This window comes from Barbus barbus (assembly GCF_936440315.1).
Source record: "Barbus barbus genome assembly, chromosome: 8".
Lineage (NCBI taxonomy): Eukaryota > Metazoa > Chordata > Actinopteri > Cypriniformes > Cyprinidae > Barbus > Barbus barbus.
This window is the reverse complement of record NC_136736.1, coordinates 26,010,636-26,031,056: the sequence shown is the minus strand read 5'-3', so window position 1 is coordinate 26,031,056 and position 20,421 is coordinate 26,010,636. Positions and strand designations below refer to the sequence as shown.

Here is a 20,421-nt window from a genome sequence, read left to right as displayed (position 1 = left end):
GTGTGTGTAAGTACATGTGTGTACAGATTTATATATCCTAGTTAGGACTTAAACCTGAATATACACAGACTCATGGGGACTCGTGTCATGGTCGGGACCTAAATTGAGGTCCCCATGGGTACAAAAGCATATAATTCATACAGAATGATGTTGTTGTTGTTGTTTTTTTCTTTTGAGAAAGTAAAAATGCACAAAGTTTCCTGTAAGGGGTAGGTTTAGGTGTAGAGGTTGTGTAGGGCAGGGGTCAGTAAGTAAGTTTGGCATCGGGCCCAAAAATAATTTCGCCACTAGATGGCGGGCCAGAACATAGTCAAAGGATAATTTAAGAAATTAATTGATTAAAAATACAACTACAATTGCCTGACAGATTGTTACAATGTCTTTTGTAACTGGCAGTGAGCTGTTACTCTGTGTTAAATCCTGTAGTAGGACAGTCATTAACAAAAAGCCACATTTGTGTGTCGGTGTCCGGCAGAGTAGCCTATGTGAGCGGAGTGGAGAACAACGATATTCCCTCCACACTCCGAGCATTTAATAATCACTCCGCTCTAGCTCCGCTCCGGGTTCACCATTTCCCACTCCTGCTCCACTCCTCGCACGCTGATATCAGAAACACCGCTCTGCCTTCGCTATCTCATGAAAAGTATTTCAGTAGGTTTGAAATATCACAGTTCTGTTCATAAAAAAAAAATTGATTTAGTTTCAACGTGGCTTATTGGAACACAAGTGTGCAAACTTTTTTTCCTACCACATGAGTTAATAACATGGTTGTCAGAATTAAAAGGTATAATTGCTGCTTTTTGCAGTGCAAATTTGGTTTGTGTTGAAAATAACAATACGTTTTCGTAAGTTATTTTACCTACGGATCGATGCATTTCTTACAGATTTCTGCTCATTCAAAAATCGATGAAGTAGCACTGTAAGATTATATTTGTTTAAATGCCTTATTGAGAGATCGATTGCGTGTGAATAAGTGTTGCAGTACTTGTTTAAATAATGCCTTCAGCTGAAAATATTCAATATAGGAAAAAACTAATTGCTTGAGAACTGCCTTCACATTCTTTTTGATTTGTGTGATCCTTTTCTATCAAGCTAGCTAAATATGTTTAACACGTGAATTCTTGCTAAATATGCAGTTATATTACGGGCTGTTGGCATGAATTGTACTCGGGATGGAGCGGTGGTGGAGCGAATGAAAACCAAGATGCTCCGACTTGTAAAAAAATCTGTTCCTCTCTCCATTCAAAATCACACCGCGCCACTCCGCGCTCCTCTCATGTACTCAGATTTGTCATGACAGCAACAGTTACTCACAATCAATTTCAGAACCAGTCGCTATCAAAATAATCTGGCTGCGGGCCAAATATTATTGCTGGCGGGCCAGTTTTGGACCACCTGTTGTCGACCACTGGTGTAGGGGAATAGAAAATACGGTTTGTACAGTATAAAAACCATTACACCTATGGTGAGTCCCTACAAAGATAGCTAACCAGACATGTGTGCAGGGCCGGCGCCAAGGGGGGGCACTCGTGGGCCGTGCCCCCCCAAACGAGTTACTGTGCCCCACCACTTTCCATCCTCCCTCCTCCTTGTTGAACGCGATCGATTTTGCGAAAGTACTGATAAAACAGCACACATAAGATAATATATGTCTACAACCACATTGTAGACATTTTGGACATGGAAAGTTCAAAAGAGCATCATTCATGTGAAATAAATCTTTTAAAATCTTGTTATAAATGTCTTTACTGTCACTTTTGATTATTATTATTATATTGGTTGCATGTCTGTGTGTAAATGCTGTCAGTGTGAGAGAGTATAGATTTATAAGTGAAGTGAAAGTGACATACGGCCAAGTATGGTGACCCATACTCAGAATTTGTGCTCTGCATTTAACCCATTCAAAGTGCACACACACAGCAGTGAACACACACCCGGAGCAGTGGGCAGCCATTTATGCTGCGGCGCCCGGGGAGCAGCTGAGGGTTCGGTGCCTTGCTCAAGGGCACCTCAGTCGTGGTATTGAGGGTGGAGAGAGCGCTGTATATTCACTCCCCCCACCTACAATCCCTGCCGGCCCGAGACTCGAACCCGCAACCTTTGGATTACGAGTCCGACTCTCTAACCATTAGGCCACGACTTCCCACATATATAAGTAAGTCATTATGCAAAAACTATGCTGACATCATGGCAGATTTTGAATCTTGAAACTCTTTCTTTTTAAATTTCTTAAGAAGTATAATGTTAATATTCTGATCCCAGAGTGCGTATGATCCAAGATTTCAAATTCTGCTCATGTCATTTCTCAAGAATTCAATATCTGTCCATTTTCTGCTCCTTATCCTGTCCCCTCTAGACTATTAATAAAAATGTCAAAAACAAGTTTTAAAAATAGTATAAATCTTGCAAAAATCTAAATATATACGGCAGACCTGAGGCACAATATTATTATTAAAGAGTATGTTGGAAAGCACTGATGTCATTCCATTCACAGCATGCTTGAGAAATTGACAGTGCTTGATTTTGTCCACTTAGGGGCACTGGTGCCCCTGTGACTTTGTATTGCAGTCAGTCGATGACCTTACTGCAACAGATAATGTGCACTAATCCACACTTTTATATCTGTGTGTGTGTGTTTGTTTGTTTGTGTGTGAGTGTGTGTGTGTGTATTCTAGTGCAGCCACTTCTTACCTCTGTTTGCTCTCTGCTGTTCTCAAGACACACTCTCCACCTCTGTCTTTCTCACTCACCCTCCATGTCTCTCTCTCTCTCTCTCTCTCTCTCTCTCTCTCTCTCTGCAGTGCCTCTTTCACTGCATGGTGATTATTATTCCTCACACAGACTCAGTGCTGATACTCAGATACTGCTGAGCAGCCCTGTAAATCACCTGGAGCTGACAGAGAGGAAGAAAGAGAAAGAGAGAAAGGATGAGAGATATGCAGAGAAAGATGAGAAAATTCAAGGTGGGTTGAATGAGGTTGAAACAGCAAGGGAATTGAGGGAAGAAAAAGGGATGAGAGTTACGGATAAAGAGGAGAAACAATGGAGAAGGAAAAGAGCCGAAAGAAAGAGTGAGGGGGGGAGCGTTTGTGTAAAATGCTGCAGTCAGAGCGAGCTGTGGTGCAGGATGATCATCGGGAGTATCTGTCACGCTATTGCAGAACACATATGCATCTCTGTGACCTGTATCCCGCCGCAGAAACGCTAGTCCGGTGCACACGTTCACTTATCCTTCTCATTAATTGAGCAGGAGACGTACAGGAAATTGTAAATGATGTGTGCGTCTGTCCGTCTATCTCTGTCCTACACAAACTTACGCTTGTCAGTTTGCCACCTGCTTGTATTAATAACTGTCAGTGTTTTCTGTGGTTACACACAGGCGAGTGACATTGTTTTCCACAGGACAGGCATATGAGTGAATGCTAAACTAAAGTAAACCAACAACGGCAAATTGTCTCTCTATGTGAGTGCAATTTTACATCCTCCTTTAATGCCTTTAAGCCCCACATTTGTAAATACATGTGTAGTGTATTGCTGCCTTTTGGGCAAGCACTGCTATTGCAGAAGAAAACTTTATTGCTGACAGGCGGCTCTTTCATAGCTCAGGACAAAAGAAAATTCTGTTAAAAAAAATAATCCTTTTTTCACACTCATGTTGTTCTGAACGCCTAAGACTTTCTTCCACTGAACAGAAAATATATTTTTAGGAGCAATTTTCAAAGAAAGATTCATTCTGATTCTTTCATTGATTTGTTTAGCTGTCCCTCCAGCATGATATGCTATTACATAGAGAAGTGACCCATACTCGGAATTCGTGCTCTGCATTTAACCCATCCAACGTGCACACACACAGCAGTGAACACACACACACACCCGGAGCAGTGGGCAGCCATTTATGCAGCGGCACCCGGGGAGCAGTTGGGGCTTCGGTGCCTTGCTCAAGGGCACCTCAGTCGTGGTATTGAGGGTGGAGAGAGCACTGGAGATTCACTTCCCCCACCTACAATCCCTGCCGGCCCGAGACTCGAACCCACAACCTTTGGATTACAAGTCCGACTCTCCATATATATGGCTTTTCTGACATAGTAAACTTGCTTGGTAGGTCACCTGGTACAGCACTGTACTTGCTCTGGTAAGAGCCTGTGAAATTCAAGTCACAAGAAAAAAGTTCAAAGACTTGTAGAAGCAAGCGAAAATGGCTTGAATGCATTAAATTCATTTTAATCTAATTTTTGCTTTTGTTAATGCTATCATTTAGGTTTAGGGTTTAGTGGGGTTTAGTCACAAAAGCAGTGTGATATTTTGCCAAATTGCATTTTTTAATGACCCTGGGTTGCACTGTTTAGAATCGTTTTGAGCCTCGTTCTCATATGTCCAACCAATGATATTTTCCTTTACAATCCACTCTTGAATGTCACTTGCTTATTCAAGAATCATTCTTTGAGGGGAGATAAAGCATGTGATTCATAAGGTAGAGTGAGTACATGAATGAGAATGATTCAACAATGAACAAAATATCATGAGTAAGGATGCATCATGCCGTTGGTTCTCTCATAAAACATGACAGGGTTGTCATTTTTGTGTGAACTAACCCTTTTTGGTCTCTATTTTGGAAGAATTTGATGAAACATTTTTGAATTTACGTTGAAATCTCTCAAGACTTCATGTTAAAATCTGGGCAAATCTGAGATTTTGTTGAAAACGTTTGCTCCCTAGATGATTTTTCTATGAAATGAGAACAGAATAGACTAGAGAAGAATATTAATAGAAGAGAAAAATTATAATTCGGACAAAAATGCGATGGGATATGCAGAATAGTTAACAGGACAGTTTGTGCACACTAATTGTGACTAAAACTGATTTTACAGTTTATGGCGGAGGCCTGAGGGTCTCTTCTGTGCTGTTTGAATGATGTCACTAATTGAATGTACTTAGTTGGAACACACTATAGATCCATATCCAAATCAGCTCGCCTGAATTATTCATTGTATGCGGCATGCCCTTTCAATATGCAGAGTCATGGAACGCAGAGGAGAGGCTAAGCACTAATTAATCAGGCCTCGTTAATTTCCTTTGAGCCGTCAGGTAAGAGTGTTTCTCTCTAATTATGTTGATGACTGCAGAAAGCAGACACACATACACACACTCAGGCCTGAAACCTCACAAACAAGATTGTTAGATGTGCATGCACACCGCTGTAGATGTGGACACACACACACACACACACGGTGATGCACACCTGGTTTAACAGACAGTCACATCAGTAAACATACACAGACACAGTTGGATGTCATGCTGGAAAGGGAAAGGAAATGGCCTGTGTCAGATTAAAGGGTTGGTTTTTAATGTTTGCCGTCAAAGTCCATTAATATTCTATCAGCTCTGTTTCTGCTGCTGGTGCACTGACTGGACCCCAGCCAAGACCCAAGAACACACACACACACACACACACACAAACATCCAAAAGCCCAACCTTTGTGACTTTAGTCAGAGTCTGCTTTTCACACACATTCACACAGCCAAACCTCTGTGTCTTTAGCCAAACTCTTCTCTCACAAACACAAACAACCACATAGCCAAAAGCTTAACCTCTGTGACTGGCTCTAAGTTTCTGTCTCCCACGCAAACATTATGCCCCATCATATTGCGACAATATGGAATAGCGTGTGTGCAACAAACTGAAATTAGGGTATACTATAAAACATCCTATTTTTCATAGATAGCAGTGTGACATGATATACAGGTGCAGCTTCTAAATATGCAGTATATATGAATATTAAAGAGCCCAAAGGAACATTTTATTCAAATGTTTACTGAAATGTTTTATGGTACAGAAGAGAATTAAGTTCTATGTTCTTCTTTATATACAGTTCAAAGATTTAGGGTAGGAAAGGATTTTTTTTTTTAAATGTGTAAAATATAAAATATTTTAATGTTGAAATATTATTACAATTGAAAACAAATATTTTCTATTTTAATATATTTTAAAATGTAATTTAATCTTATGATGCAAAGCAGTATTTTCAGCAGCGATTATTTCAATCTTTAGAGTCACATGATCCTTCAGATATCATTCTAATATGCTGATTTGGTCCTCAAGAAAAATTCGTATAATATATTAAATATCAATATATTATTGTGTAATATTTTTGTGGAAGCTGTGATATTTTTTTCAGGATTCTTTGTTGAATACAAATGTCAAAAGAACAGCATTCATGTGGAATAGAAATCTTTTGTAATATTGTTACTGTTACTTTTGAACAACATGATTTTTTTTAACAATATTTAATTTTTTTCTCATAAAGAGACATAAAGTTGGACAATTTTTGACATAAGAATATAAGAAAATCTTACGAGTTGAAATGCTGAAATCTATTTAATTTTCTTTTCTGAAATTCTAGAAGAGACCCACTTGAGATTACAGTGGCCTTTATTCTCAGGAAAAGAAAAAAAAATCAGAAGCAAGAGACTTAAGTAACAGCTACATTTATTCACCATTTAAACTCACTTAAGAGAAACAAAGATATTAAAGAGATCTCATTTGTGATTTTTTTTCCCCCATCCTATAAGAGACCTTCACCCACAGGTTAGCAAGGCTTTAATTGAAAGCGTTGCTTAATAGATAATACACAATGACAGTGAGAATCACTCTTAAACTTAATGATAACTATACTTAGAACAATGGCTTGCTATTTGTCAGGGAAACTGCGACAAACCTTGAGACAAACCTTTAGCTGCTTTCTCACGCTTATAATAAGGCTAATTACACAAAGAAGCTGAATATTCAACTAAATTTTTTTCTGTGCAGCTTATTTGGAGCAATCTATTGTATAACTACATTACTTATGAAACCTCAAAAATTAGTAGGTGAAACTCAATTCAGTGGGTAATTTCTAGAAACCCTTCAGGCAGTTGTGTGGATAAACTGATGCCCGACAATGTTCTGAAATGTTCTTCATGAGCTACTTTCTTTAGCAACTGATTTAAATGCTGATATCGTTCTTAAATATGAAGTTAATTAATCCTCCTCAAACAAATCAAATGAAGCCGTTAGTGTAAATGCGGGATTGGGTGATCGGTATACAGTGGCAAACATAAGCCAGCAGTGCTTGGCAATTCAACATGAAATCCGTCGTAATCTGATTGGTTCCACTGTGTCGATAAGACAATGCAGCAAACAGGCTTATATTCCCACCCATGTTATTGAGCCTCTAGTCCCACCCTCATACAGTCAAATGAGTCAACCGTGTACAGTTCTCATAGAAAGCATTGGGTTTCGTTGAATTATGATGACTTGGGCCAAAATACTGTATATAGTAGAGTTTTTTTTTTTTATTATTATTTGTAGAACAGATTTTGAAATGCATTCCTGTAGCTCAAACAGCAGAGCATACATGATGTAGAATTAAAACACATTTCATAGCGTACTAGTATTGATTTAAAAAAAAAAGGGATTTTATAGGGCTCTACCAAGGCATGACCTTGCATTGGAAGTCGTTTCACATAATAGTAGCTGCAAAACGCATAAATATAAACGTTGATGTCACCAGTGAAAGTTCATAAGGTTGTTTATTACTGACTGAATATGATTAAATGGTTAGTTGCATTTTCTAATTTCCATTCAGCATTGTTTTCCCCTACTGTTTATAATCAGAACAGACCTGCAACCCATTTCTGGGTCGCTACACACCAGTTGAGAAACCACTTATATAATGTATCTGTAACAGCACAATGTTTGTCTCTCTAGCGCCAGGAGAGCTGTACTCGATGTATGAGTTAGACCTGAGGAGATCCCCAGTCTTAATTGAAAGGCAGAAATTCTGAGAAAAGTGAGGAGTGGAGTTAGTAAACGATGGGGGGGAATTATGGGTCAATAAAACAGCGCTCCACTGAGACTTCCAGCCAGGGTCAAGGGCACTGCATTGATTGACTCAACATAAAGCTGAGTAGAGTATGTGTGTGCGTCTCTTTATGTGCCTCCAGAGATGCACATAGAGAAACGTGCACAACAGTGGAATGTACAAAGACAATATTAAAGATTCAAGGATCTTCTAGGAATGACTGTAAGCATTACCGTCCAATTATCACTCTTTATGCTCCAGATACAATATAGAATCATTTGAAAATGATAGTATATACTGAATACTTACAGATTTTTATATTATGTTTAAATTTTTGTCATCTTGATCATTTTTCCTCCTTTTTATTCACATACAATTTTAAGGGACGTTACCTCTTGCAGAATCGGAAGTAAACGCCCATTGCTATGATTGGCTAACTTCATCACGCCGTATCTATGCCCTCCTTTATAGCATGTTGTGTGTTTTGATACTCGAGATGGAAAGTACTGTGATAGAGCCGTATGTTTGAACCCAAGGCAGAAGAAATGTGACCCTGGACCACAAAATCAGTCATAGCACTGGTATATTTGTAGCAATAGCCAAAAATACATTGTATGGGTCAAAATGATTGATTTTTCTTTTCTGCCAAAAATCATTAGGTTCCATGAAGATATTTTGTAAATTTCCTACTGTAAATATATCAAAACCTAATTTTTGATTAGTAATATACATTGCTAAGAACTTAATTTGGACAACTGTAAAGGCAATTTTCTCAATATTTTGATTCTAGAATCACAGTTTCAAAAAAATTGACCCTTATGACTGGTTTTGTGGTCCAAGGTCACAAATTAAAACAACACAACATTGCAATACAAAGCAACATAAACAGAACAAAATGCAAATGTACAGACTGTTAACAATTTTCTTAAAAGACGACAACAGTAAAACACTAGCTACACATTGTGTGAAGGGTAGCAACATTAAAATAAACTATAAAATATTCAGGGATTATGGTCCAGGTATGTAGCAATATTTAGCAACACTCAAACAATGATACACTTAAGAGAGACTTAAACACTGACATTTATTACAAACACCATTTAAGATTAGAAATAAATGTACTTGCATTGCCTCCAAGGACAAAATGCTTGGTACTGCCGTATCCTTCAATAAAAGGTCTTGTGCAAATCCAGCAGCATGTTTAGAATAATTCACATAAGCAGCCCCTTGTGAAATGTAAAGAACAAACAAAAATCTTGCAGTCGCTCAGGCATATCATTAAAAATGCATTAGAACATTTTCATGAAATGCCATGAATTTCTAATGCTCAGACTTTTAGAAAGTATACAACAACATCTGAATTTAACAGTCGTTATCCAACAGCAGGTTTGCTCTTTTGATTGATTTTAATTTGAAATTTGAATTTATTTATTAGGATTAACCCCTTGAGATGTACCATCTCGTTTTCGAGGGGGTCCCACAATGTATCACAATAACAATATAGTAAAACAAAACCAAACACAAAATCAACATTACATCCATAAACAACACCAAACAACATAACACAGACATTAATTGGGAAAAAAAACAAAAACAAAACAAAGCACCACAACATTAAAAAATAACTAGTAACAAATATGAAACAAAACATAATACAAAATATATCAGTGTATCTGATCACAACATAAGCCAAAAAATATATACATTATATACATATATATATATGTATATATATATATATATATATATATATATATATATAAACAAAAAAAATCAGTACCATCTTCACAAATAACATGTACAATCCAAAGTAAAATATGATAACAGAGTTTGCTTAAACATCTTAAAGGATGTAATAGATCGAATATCAGCAGGTGAATTATTCCACTCTATTGGACCTTTAAACAGGAAAGGTCTTTTACCAATGTTTTTTTTTGACACGAGGAACAAAAGAAATAGGTCTGAACAGAATGCCTAACTTGATCATTTAAAGAAAAAGGTACAAAGTATTGTTGTAAATAACTAGGATATTTAAAATGAACACATTTAAATATAAATTTAAGCCAGTGAATATGTCGTCTGGTGTGCAAAGATGGCCACTGAAGTGCATCATACATTATACAATGATGAATATAAAAAGAACACTCCAAAACAAATCTGCAAAGTCTATTATATGCTGTGTTAAGAAGAGCCAGATCTAATTTTGCTGAAGTCTGATAAACAACATCATAATAATCAAGAATTGGAAGTATAAGTTGAGCAAGTTTCTTACGAACAGTGTATGAAAAACAATTTCTAGATCGATGTAAAGTACTAATACCAAAATTGATTTCATGCAAGATATGATTAATATGTGATTTAAATGAAAGTTCAGAATCAAGCCATACTCTAGATATTTAATAGTATCAACTTTATGCAGAGAAGTGCCGTCTTTGCATAATATAGCACAGGAACAACTTTTGGATTTAAGTTTCTGTCTAGAACCAAAAATCATAATATATGACTTAGTTTTATTAAGCACTAATTTATTATCCAAAAGCCAATCCTGCAAAATATTAAAATCATACTGAAGAGATAACTGAATATGTAAAATATCAGAATTAGATACATATATGACGGTGTCATCAGCATAAAGTTGAACACAACACTTATTGAAAATTGACGGTAAATTATTAGCATAAATAGAAAAAAAGAATTGGTCCTAGTATTGAACCTTGGGGCACACTTCTTTGTTGAACCAAAAAAATCAGATTTATTCCCATTTAATACTACACATTGTTTTATATTATGCAAATATGAACCAATAGCATAGAGTTTATGTAAAAGTAAATTTTGATCAACTAAATCAAAAGCTTTAGACAAATCAAGAAATATAGCACCTGTAAGTTTACCATCATCGGCAGCCGAAAACACATCATTAGTAAACTTAAGTAATGCAGTAGCTGTAGAATGATTGGATCTAAAGCCAGATTGATATGGTGATAAAAAATATTATTAATACTTAAATAATCTCAAAAGTTCTTTATATATACATTTTTCAAAAACTTTAGCTATAGAACATATAATAGATATAGGTCTGTAATTATTGAGATCAAGTACATCACCTCCCTTGTAAAGTGGAGCAATGCGTGCACTTTTCCAAATAACTGGTATCTCACATGTAGACAAAGACAAATTAAATAACTCAGCAAGTGGGTACATAAGAATATGAGAAGATCATTTAGATTTGAGTTGTGAAACTTGCAGTATGTATTTGTTGTGGAGTAACCTCTCATATCCGTAATGTCAAAAACATTTTGAATCTACATTCATGACCACTTTATAAAACAAAAACGGTTTTCCAGATCAGGCTTGCCATCCCGCAAAACCTCTCAAATGTCAGAACCATGTAAGACATCGGCTCGCAGACAAAACAGATGATTTGTTCTATTAATGTTAATTTGTCGCTTGCTACATTTGACACCTGACACCCATAAAGTCTGATTCATCACCCTCTCTCCTCTCTGTTACGATTCCACTTCCCCCCAGTGAAAAATGAAACCATCAGTTAATTACTCTGTTCATTTAACACGCTCTCTCGCTCCTGTTCTCTCTCTGTTCACATTGTCTTGATTAAGGCAGACACCAGAGCATAAAAATGTGCTTCTCATAAGTTCACCTAACAGCTGTCAGTCAATGCTCTAGTAGACACCGAAGGGACAATGTGGGACTCATTTGGATGGCTAGACTTTCCGTTCATTTCTCCTTTCGGTTTCGGGCAGCCTCAATGGGACTTTATGATTTTGTTTGAGACTTTCAATGTGCTGATTTGCTAGTGTGAGATTAGGTTGGGGAGATGGAGTCATACCTATAGATGAAGCCATAAAACACATGCCATAAAGTTTTCCATTGGGTGTAATAAAAAGTGTTTTGTGTCTTATTAAATTTTAAACTATACTTTTGAGTGGTGCTTTCCAATGCAAAACGTATGCTATGGTCACAGGGTTAAGCTAAAATAAATACTTTAAAAAAAAAAGATTAACTGCATTAAAGTGATAATAAAATAAAATATCAATATTAGATGAAAAACTGTAACCAGGGTCCCTGATATATTCATGCCAAGTAATTTTTCTTCTTGGCCTGATTTTGTTCAAAATTGTGTCACACCTGTTCATTCTTCGATTTTGAGTATAGAGCCTTAACTGAAGTTTAAGTGTCCATTTAGTATGATTGTGATACTATTGTAGTTGTTATTCATATTTTGAGTTTTTAATTTGAATATTTTTAATTAATTGTTTTATATCTATCTATCTATCTGTCTGTCTGTCTGTCTGTCAAATCAAAGAGAGATCATTGTGAAATCAGATCAAACAAAGGTCATATACAAATAATCTTCACTGATGTAAAACCTACTGTCACCTATCATGTTTTAATCCCATGTCTCTCCGTAGCCCCTCAGAAGAGTGACATTTTCTGTGGTGAGTCAGGCTCCTGATCAAGGCTGCTATGATAGTGGAGTGGAGGACTCTGAGACCCCAAGCAGCAAGAGCTCCTCTGGACCCAGACTGGGATCTTTACCGCTGCCTGAGGATGGATATGAAAGAACGACACCAGAAGGGAGCGTAGGCGAAGAGGAGCATGTGGAAAATGGTAAAAAGCCATTTGTGGGAAAGGTCTGAGACCGCTAGTGAAAAATGACGCGCATATGTTGTTTTTTTTGTTGCTTTATTAATGCTTTAAAGCGATTGTTCACCCGATATATATATATCTCAGGTGAACAATCACTTTAAATTTTTATTTTTATATTATATATATATATATATATATATATATATATATATAAATTAAAAGAAGACATATTGAAGAATGTTGGTAACTAAATATGCATTATATATAATTGTTGGTAACTGTATAGACAAAACACACAAATACCCTTCTCAATATAGCTTATTTTATGTTCCATATAACCAAGACAGTCATAAAGTTTTGGAATATTATGAGGGGTATAATATAATACCATATATACATATATGGTATTATATTATTTTAACATGAAGAAACAGTTTTTTTCAGAGTGCATTTTCATTTACTTTATCATTAAGTTAATATCACATTAGACCCAGTCCATTGCAGTGGCTCAGTACTGTAATCACGAGTACAGATGCACAGTATGTGGCCTGATACCGATAACAGTATCGTTATCGGTGCATCCATATGAAATACCATTAAATGTGACATTGTGAGAATATCAGTTTACATTTTATTATATAATGACTTGATAGGTGATATTCACTGTTTTTACTTCTAAAAATATGTACATTTAACAGTGTTTACTGTAAAATTAGTTCAAATGTCCCATTAGATCTACTGCAGTTTTTCACAGTATATAATAAAGGAACAGTTTTCTTTACTGTGGCATTTTACAGTATTTTTATAGTGTAGAGTGATGTTCCACTAGTGACAATTATTTTATTTAGATTTTTATTCTTATTTTATACCGTGTTCTTGTTATTACAAATTACATTTTCAACAATTAAACTATTAACAGTTAAACATTTTTTTTTTATTTATGGCTTGTTCCCGTTTTGGTTTGTGCTTCTTCTTTGTAGTATATTACAGCAGTACTCAAACTAACATGAACCTGGTCCCAGACCTTTGGACGCCACTGTAGACAGACAGAGTCATTTATTCTCCAGGGGCATCATGAGTGTCTAAAACTTGACAGTCTGAGCAAAAAATATTGACCTATGACCTACACATATTTCAGTAGAGACAGTTCCCTGACAGGACATCCTAAAACTGCCTCTTTTTCTGTTCCTTAGACCCAAGGCATCTCCCTGACGTGGCTCTGACAGGAAAGTGCACACGAGAATGTGATGAGTTTGGTCACTCTGACACCTGCTGGATGCCTGCGCAACTATCACCACGCAGACGCATGGAACCACCCCGACTGTCCACCTTTGCCTCGCCCGGCGATAACAACAACAACACGGAGGACGACAGCGACCGAGAGGAAGACGGAGATGGAGGCACGGATAAGAGCAGCGGAGGAAGCGAGGAGGTCCAGGATTCGCTCGCAAACGGAGATCCACTCGGAACGCTCAGCCGTCGGGACCGGAACAGGAACATGGGCGACCACAACCGCAATCTCCTGAACCGGAAAATGACCTCGGCGTCCTACGATACGTTCAGCAGCGCCGGCTTTGGCCGTCGTCCGGATGAAGAAGACTCACACCCCCCAGAGGTCATTCCACTTACGAGGACGGGGGGCGACTATAAGACCACCTCGTGCCTCACTCTGTCTCGCAGGGAAGTGTACCTGTGAGCTGCAGGCAGCCCTCGCGCCATGGGACGGCCCACAGTAACTTCACTGCATCGAGCAGGAGGATCATCAAGAGACTAGCGCATACCTGTTCAAAACAGGCGTCTTCTCCTTGCCAAAAATTAGTCATCTGTTCATTTCTCTAGATGCAAAATATCAAAGTTGAGGAGAAAAACTTAATCATCTTTTATTCTTTCATAAACTTGGATAGACTTTGTCAATGGCAAACATTTGCATGTTAGGCCTCCCACAGACAGGGGGCGAAGTGGGGACTGATGGACAAAATCCAGTCACAGACCACATAAATGGATGCTCATTTCATCCAATTGTGGCACTTCATGAAAATAAAACCATGTAGCATCAGGAAAAGGGAAATCGTAACCAATCATAGGGTGACAGCGGCATCTAAATTTTGACTAGTTTCCTGTTGCTGAGCCAATACGGTTATTTAATTACAGTCACATGGTAAACACTAAACATGTAAATGCTTTCATCACCGACTTCACCGAGAGAAAAAAAAAGGGAAAAAAAAAGTCTGGTCATCCATTTTTATCATTTGTAAAGCTACTTGTTTTTCTTTTTTTTTAACAAAAATGGGAATATACTACAGCTCTGGGTAGTGCTTCGAAACTTTCAGACTGAATTCTTCACTTTTTCGTTGCTTCTGTAATGGAGCAATTATCACAATGACTGTTAAATTACCATCCCATCAGATCTCAGTTGAAATCAGCCAATTAAATCATGCGACACATACTCTGTACACAGCACAAACATACACACACACTGATACATGTCTATATCCATTTAGTGCAGATGTGTGTGTAAAAGTGTATGTACTGTATAAACGGACATTTTGGCATACCTGAGGCTTTTTTGAGAAACGTTTTTTTGAAAGTAGATGTAGCATTTTTGCCTGCTTGATCTTCAACTAGTATATAAGACACTGAAGTGTATTTGAATAACTAATCATCTGTGTAAAGTGCATACACAGGGGTATTAAACAATGTTTAGATACATCTATACTATACTATAAACAACAAATATACTATATCTCATCCCTTTTAAGTAGCTCATATTTAAACCAAATTTCTTTAAAGTCAACACTGCATGAGAATAAGCTAATGCTTATTTTGTTAAATAAGAATCAGATTTTTTTTGTTGTTTTTCTGAGGATTTAACCTCTTTGGGAGGGGAGTGTGCGAGTGTGTGTGTGAATGCAAAGCGAGGTCGGTAAAGAGCTAAATCTTTAATTTAGCCAGAAATGGCACGCACACACACACACACACTACGTAGTTGTTCAAATACCTGAATTACAGTTCAAACAAATCAAGACATTTTAATGAGACTTTGTTAATCTCACTGCAGCCTCGTCCAGGTCTTGGCATCTCATCAAGCCTCTGGAATTTTCAAACTGAGTTTAGGAATGGCTTTTTTTAGCTCTTGATATGCATTGTAAGTACAATCTGATTGATAAGAACAAACTGACATGTATTTCACCAACTCTCAGGAAACTTGAGATTCAGTGTGTGTTCTCAGCCCATTATCAACGCTGAGCTTTAGTCTGCGCTCCGAATTTGTCCTCACAAGGCCATACTGTTGGGGAGCCTGTTTTCTCGTCCTTTCCCTTTTTTCAGACTCACAGTACCTGTCGACGGTGTCCGAAGTGTGCGTGTTTCCTGGGTTCACAGTGAGAAATGCAGACTCATCCCTTTCACTTCACGGAACAGCCTTGGGTCTGGAGCGGGACTGGTGGACTCCAGTCCATCTATGCCAAAATCTGTCCAGCTATTCCAGTTTCACTGGAAGCACTGGTGCACAAACTTACCTGAAAAAGACTAGCCCAGAACCTGCGGTTCAGTGCCTGGATGAGAGAAAATTGCTGAACTGACCTATACAGGGTTTGTGAAACAGGAGGACTCGAGAAGAGGGAATCTGTCTCTAAAGATGCCGTGTTTCCTTTGCCAGGTTCATAGGCTAAATATGCTGTTATACAGCAGTCTGTAAGTAGTGTACAGTATGGGGTGCATAACGGACTATGTATATTAAACCGTGTGCTTTCATTCTTTCTTTCTCTCTTTTTTTTTACTGCACGTTTACCTAACAGTTCAACTCACTTACTGCAAAACGGGGAGGGCAAAATAACATTGTGTCTAAAGCGTAACATTCACTTTAACTTTTTTATGAGATAAACACTGAACTCATGTACTCGCCCAGCATCTGCCATTTTACTGCTACCCTGTAGAGAAATGACCACTGAACTTTAACCTGAAAGGCATGTTGACGGTCTTTAATCCTGCACCTGTGAGGAAAATGTTTTTTATTTCTCTGTTTCTATGCTATGTGAAAGAGGAGTTTTTGACGCTCTCTCTCATGGAGTTAATGCGTTCATTGCATTTGTTATGACAAATAACAAATCAAAAGGGGTTGGAATGGTTTGAAAGTTTGGTATGTGACATGTAAAAGTTTGATTTTGACATTAAAACACCTTTAAACCGTGTTCTGCTTTCTTTTTCACTCTTAAACTTACTGTTTGATTCATTTTGTGCATATATTGATTACTGAACATTAAGATAAGGATGTTTCTTTTGCACTCCTGCACCCTGCTGGTAGGAGAGAAAATTACATTCCTTATGCTGTACACTTCACACTTCACTTTTGTAAAATGTTTAATGGAATGTTATGCAATAGGTCAGAATCTTGGTTAGCCATAATTTTCAATAATTTTGCACAGTCTCAACATGTAGAGGAAGCTTGAAGCTATGAGCGAGAAGTAGTTTTCATTAGTTTGGAAGGTGCAAAATGTTTATTGTTAGTAACAGATTATAGCCAAATGTCTTTAAAGAAAAAGATAATAGAGTAATATAAATTGGCCATAAAAGAAGCAAGATAACCATGAACATACGTACAGCTTTTCATTGCTGAGGGAACTGAGGAATGTGCTTGAAAACGGATGCAGAGCTTGCTTTACTTCTGCTCAACAGGGTTTCGGCCTACAAAAAAAGCACCTTTAAGGGACAGTTCACCCAAAAATGAAAATTCTTTCATAATTCACCCACTCTTATGTTGTTCCAAACCTGTATGTATCTTTTTGAGGAATGTTTTTAACCAAGCCATTGACTTCTAAAGTATGGGGGAAAAAATTCTATTGAAGTCAATGGCTAAATATTTGGTTAACATTCTTGTTCAGCTGAAGAAAGCATACAGGATTGGAACAACATATGGTTAAGTAAACGAGGACAATATTTTTTTTATTTTGGGATGAACTATCTGGTCACATTTTCCTTCATTCTGAGAATTTTCACTGGTGCAATCCAGTCATTTCAGTAGGAATCCAGCCAATCAGGAATTTTACGTGAGGGTAAAATATTTCTCGAGTTGGTCACACAGATTCGCCATGTTGACCAACAGAAGCTGCTTGGTTTGAAAGCGACCGCTGTCAGCCGTGCTTCATAAATCACTGCAGTACTGGTAATCGACAACGTGACCACACCATTACATGACTTTAACAATGTTATGTGCATATTTATGATGTAAATCAAATTAATTGGACAAGGGCAGTGTGTAAATTGAATAATACATTTTTGTCTATGTTATGTTGCCAGATAAATACGATAGTTGCAATTTATTAAACATTTTGACTGTGTCATCATTAGATGCTGAAGCTAAACACAGCATGTGAACGTTTCATCTGTACAAAGTGCATGTATATTTAATGAGCCAACCACTATTTATTTCAGTTTAGTTTATGATTAGATATCTGATGCCAGACGACTAGTTGTTGTCTGGACACTACATCGTTTCACATTGTAGCCTATCCTTGGCATAGTATTTCAGGGTTTGCACTAAAAAAGTTTTTCTCTCAAACTACATGCAGATTAGTTTTTTTATTTCTAACTGTTAATATTCATTTTGTAGAGTCTTTATTTTCAAATTTCCACAGACCCCCTAGCACCCCCCCTAGAACCCCAGTTAGAAATCCAATGGTCTTTACTAAAGTTATACCAAGATACTGGCTGATGTCATAGAATATCTAACATTTTGAGGAACTCGCCTGAATTAAAATCGAGGAACTTGCCCCTGAAGGCAGTTTCAATGAGCCAGAGTTCTTTGAAGAACAGAGCTGCTCAGGGAGGATGATGTTTTTCAAGGATTTCTTCGTCCCAGTGGAATATAGAAATGCTGCTCTAGTTATGGAAATAGTGTAAGAAATCTGGAAACATGCCTAAAGTAGAATGAATATCAAACCAAGCATGCATGTTTCCTAAATTCAAATGAATACATGTATTTGGTCATTTCTTCTTGGTACACTTGTAAGTGTAATAGTACACTTGTCTACTGCTTGCTCATGCATTGTTAAATTTCCAGAGTTACATTGGATTTACATTTGGCCCCATCATGGGCTTATGTTTTGTTGACACTTTGAGTGTTCTTGAGACTTGCATATTAAATCTAGCACTTTCTACAAGACACATGCTTGTGGCCCTGTACACATTTAAAGACATTTTGCTGTTGTTTATTTTAGTGCACTCTGCACCATTTTGAGTAATTTATCACAGATTACAAGATCATTCTCCTGTCAACTAAATTTATCTGTCTAGATATATTTCTTTCCATTCACTTTTAATGCAGTGGTCCTCAAATCACAGGTAGGCCCTAAATAATTTCAGTTAGTAGACCTAAAGAAATAAAATAATTATAATTCACAAAAAGGGATGTCATGTTATATAATTGTCTAAAATATATATTTTAATACTCCTCTGCCAGTTAACACGAAAAAAATGTCTAGTTGCCCACTAACTGTGTTGAAAGAGATTTTTCTGACCATGGTAGGTGTTCATTAATTGAAGGCCGCATTATTTTCTTGAGATTTCTTGAGGACTAAATACATGGCAAAAACACTGGGTTTAAATTAGGGAACGCTATTAGCCTACACAACTAGATGCTTATTAGCATGCATATTTCTAGCTGTTTTTTAGTAGCGTAGACTGAGTACATTTGAAACACCTTAAATAACTTGCGTAAACAAGAACCCCGAGCCGTGATTTTTGCTCCACACATGTGTATTAGTGTTCTCTTTGATTGTGGGGAATTTGAAATGTGTTTGTCTTTCCAATCCGAAGATATCGGCAAAAGTTTTTTTATTTTCCAAGGTGAGATTTTCATTTCACCATGTCCCTTCCACAATGAATAGCTTATTAATCTTTTATGGTTGTTAAACTTAACATATATCATTGCAAAAATTACTCTGTGCTCTAAAAATAGACATATTTTATGACATTGTGCCATGCAAGGTCTTTTTATAATCTGGAGAAACGTGCAAGCATGTCAGTGGGGTACGGTTGAGACAAAGTGTATCAACTGTACCCGGATTGGTGTCCTATTGCTTTACATGCTGTTTAGTTGTACAGTGTTATGATAATGGGATAAAAGTCATATTTACACATATGCTACACAAATTCTGTTAAAAAATTTATATTTTATTAGTATATTAGTATATTGATACTAAAAAATGATATTTGTGATATTTCAACTGTCTATTATTAATGGACATATTTTCTAACATGAATGCAGTTAAAAGGATTACATAGCATTTTAAGAAATATACAAGTTGGTAAAGTGAGACACCCTTTAGGTTGCCATGTACTGTATACAGTAACAGTTCAATCATAGAAAATAAAATGCATACAGAGGCTGTGTGTGTTTGTGTACTGGTATTTCCTACATTATGGGGACCAAACGTCCCCACAAGTATAGTAATACCAGTCAATTTTTTAGGTCCCCATGATGAAGCAAGCTTATAAATCATAAAGAATGACTGAACATGTAAAAATGCAGAAAGATGTGTAGGTTTAGGGGTAGGGTTATATAATATACAGGCATGTATACTGTATAGGTCATGTATATTGTCTTGTCAAAAAGTCTCTAAATATTCCTTAATGCCATATTTGTGCTCTTCCGAGCAAAGATTAATTGTTGATGCTGATTTCATTTGACTAGTAACTTACTCTTCTGGATTGTATCTTATTACTTTAATTGAATTTACTGTTTAATTAAATTTTTTGATAAAAGTTTTTAAATCAATTTTTTTTTTTTTTTGGCACAAAAGATGAGATACATTTAATAAAGTTAGAGGCATTACAAAGGTTAAAAAAAAACCCTTTAAGTAGTCAAATATTACCTTATATTATAAGGTTAATTTCTGTCATTGATCAGAAGGTGTTCCTTTTTTTTATGTAGGAGCACAAGTGCTCCTGAAAAGAAATGTAAGCGTAGAGCCCT

The 20,421-nt window shown here is 36.8% G+C and overlaps 1 protein-coding gene across 1 annotated transcript in view; it reads left to right on the top strand.

Annotated features, from left to right (window-relative positions):
* Window positions 1-14,145, top strand: part of LOC306873710 (protocadherin-7-like) — a gene marked incomplete at both ends in the record, with an annotated part of 34,185 nt that extends 20,040 nt beyond the window's left edge. Inside the window, 2 exons of the mRNA XM_079423187.1 lie at window positions 12,272-12,470; window positions 13,643-14,145. Of these exons, the coding sequence (XP_079279313.1) occupies window positions 12,272-12,470; window positions 13,643-14,145 (702 nt within the window). The remainder of the gene's footprint in view (window positions 1-12,271; window positions 12,471-13,642) is intronic.
* Between the last annotated feature and the right edge of the window lie 6,276 nt (window positions 14,146-20,421).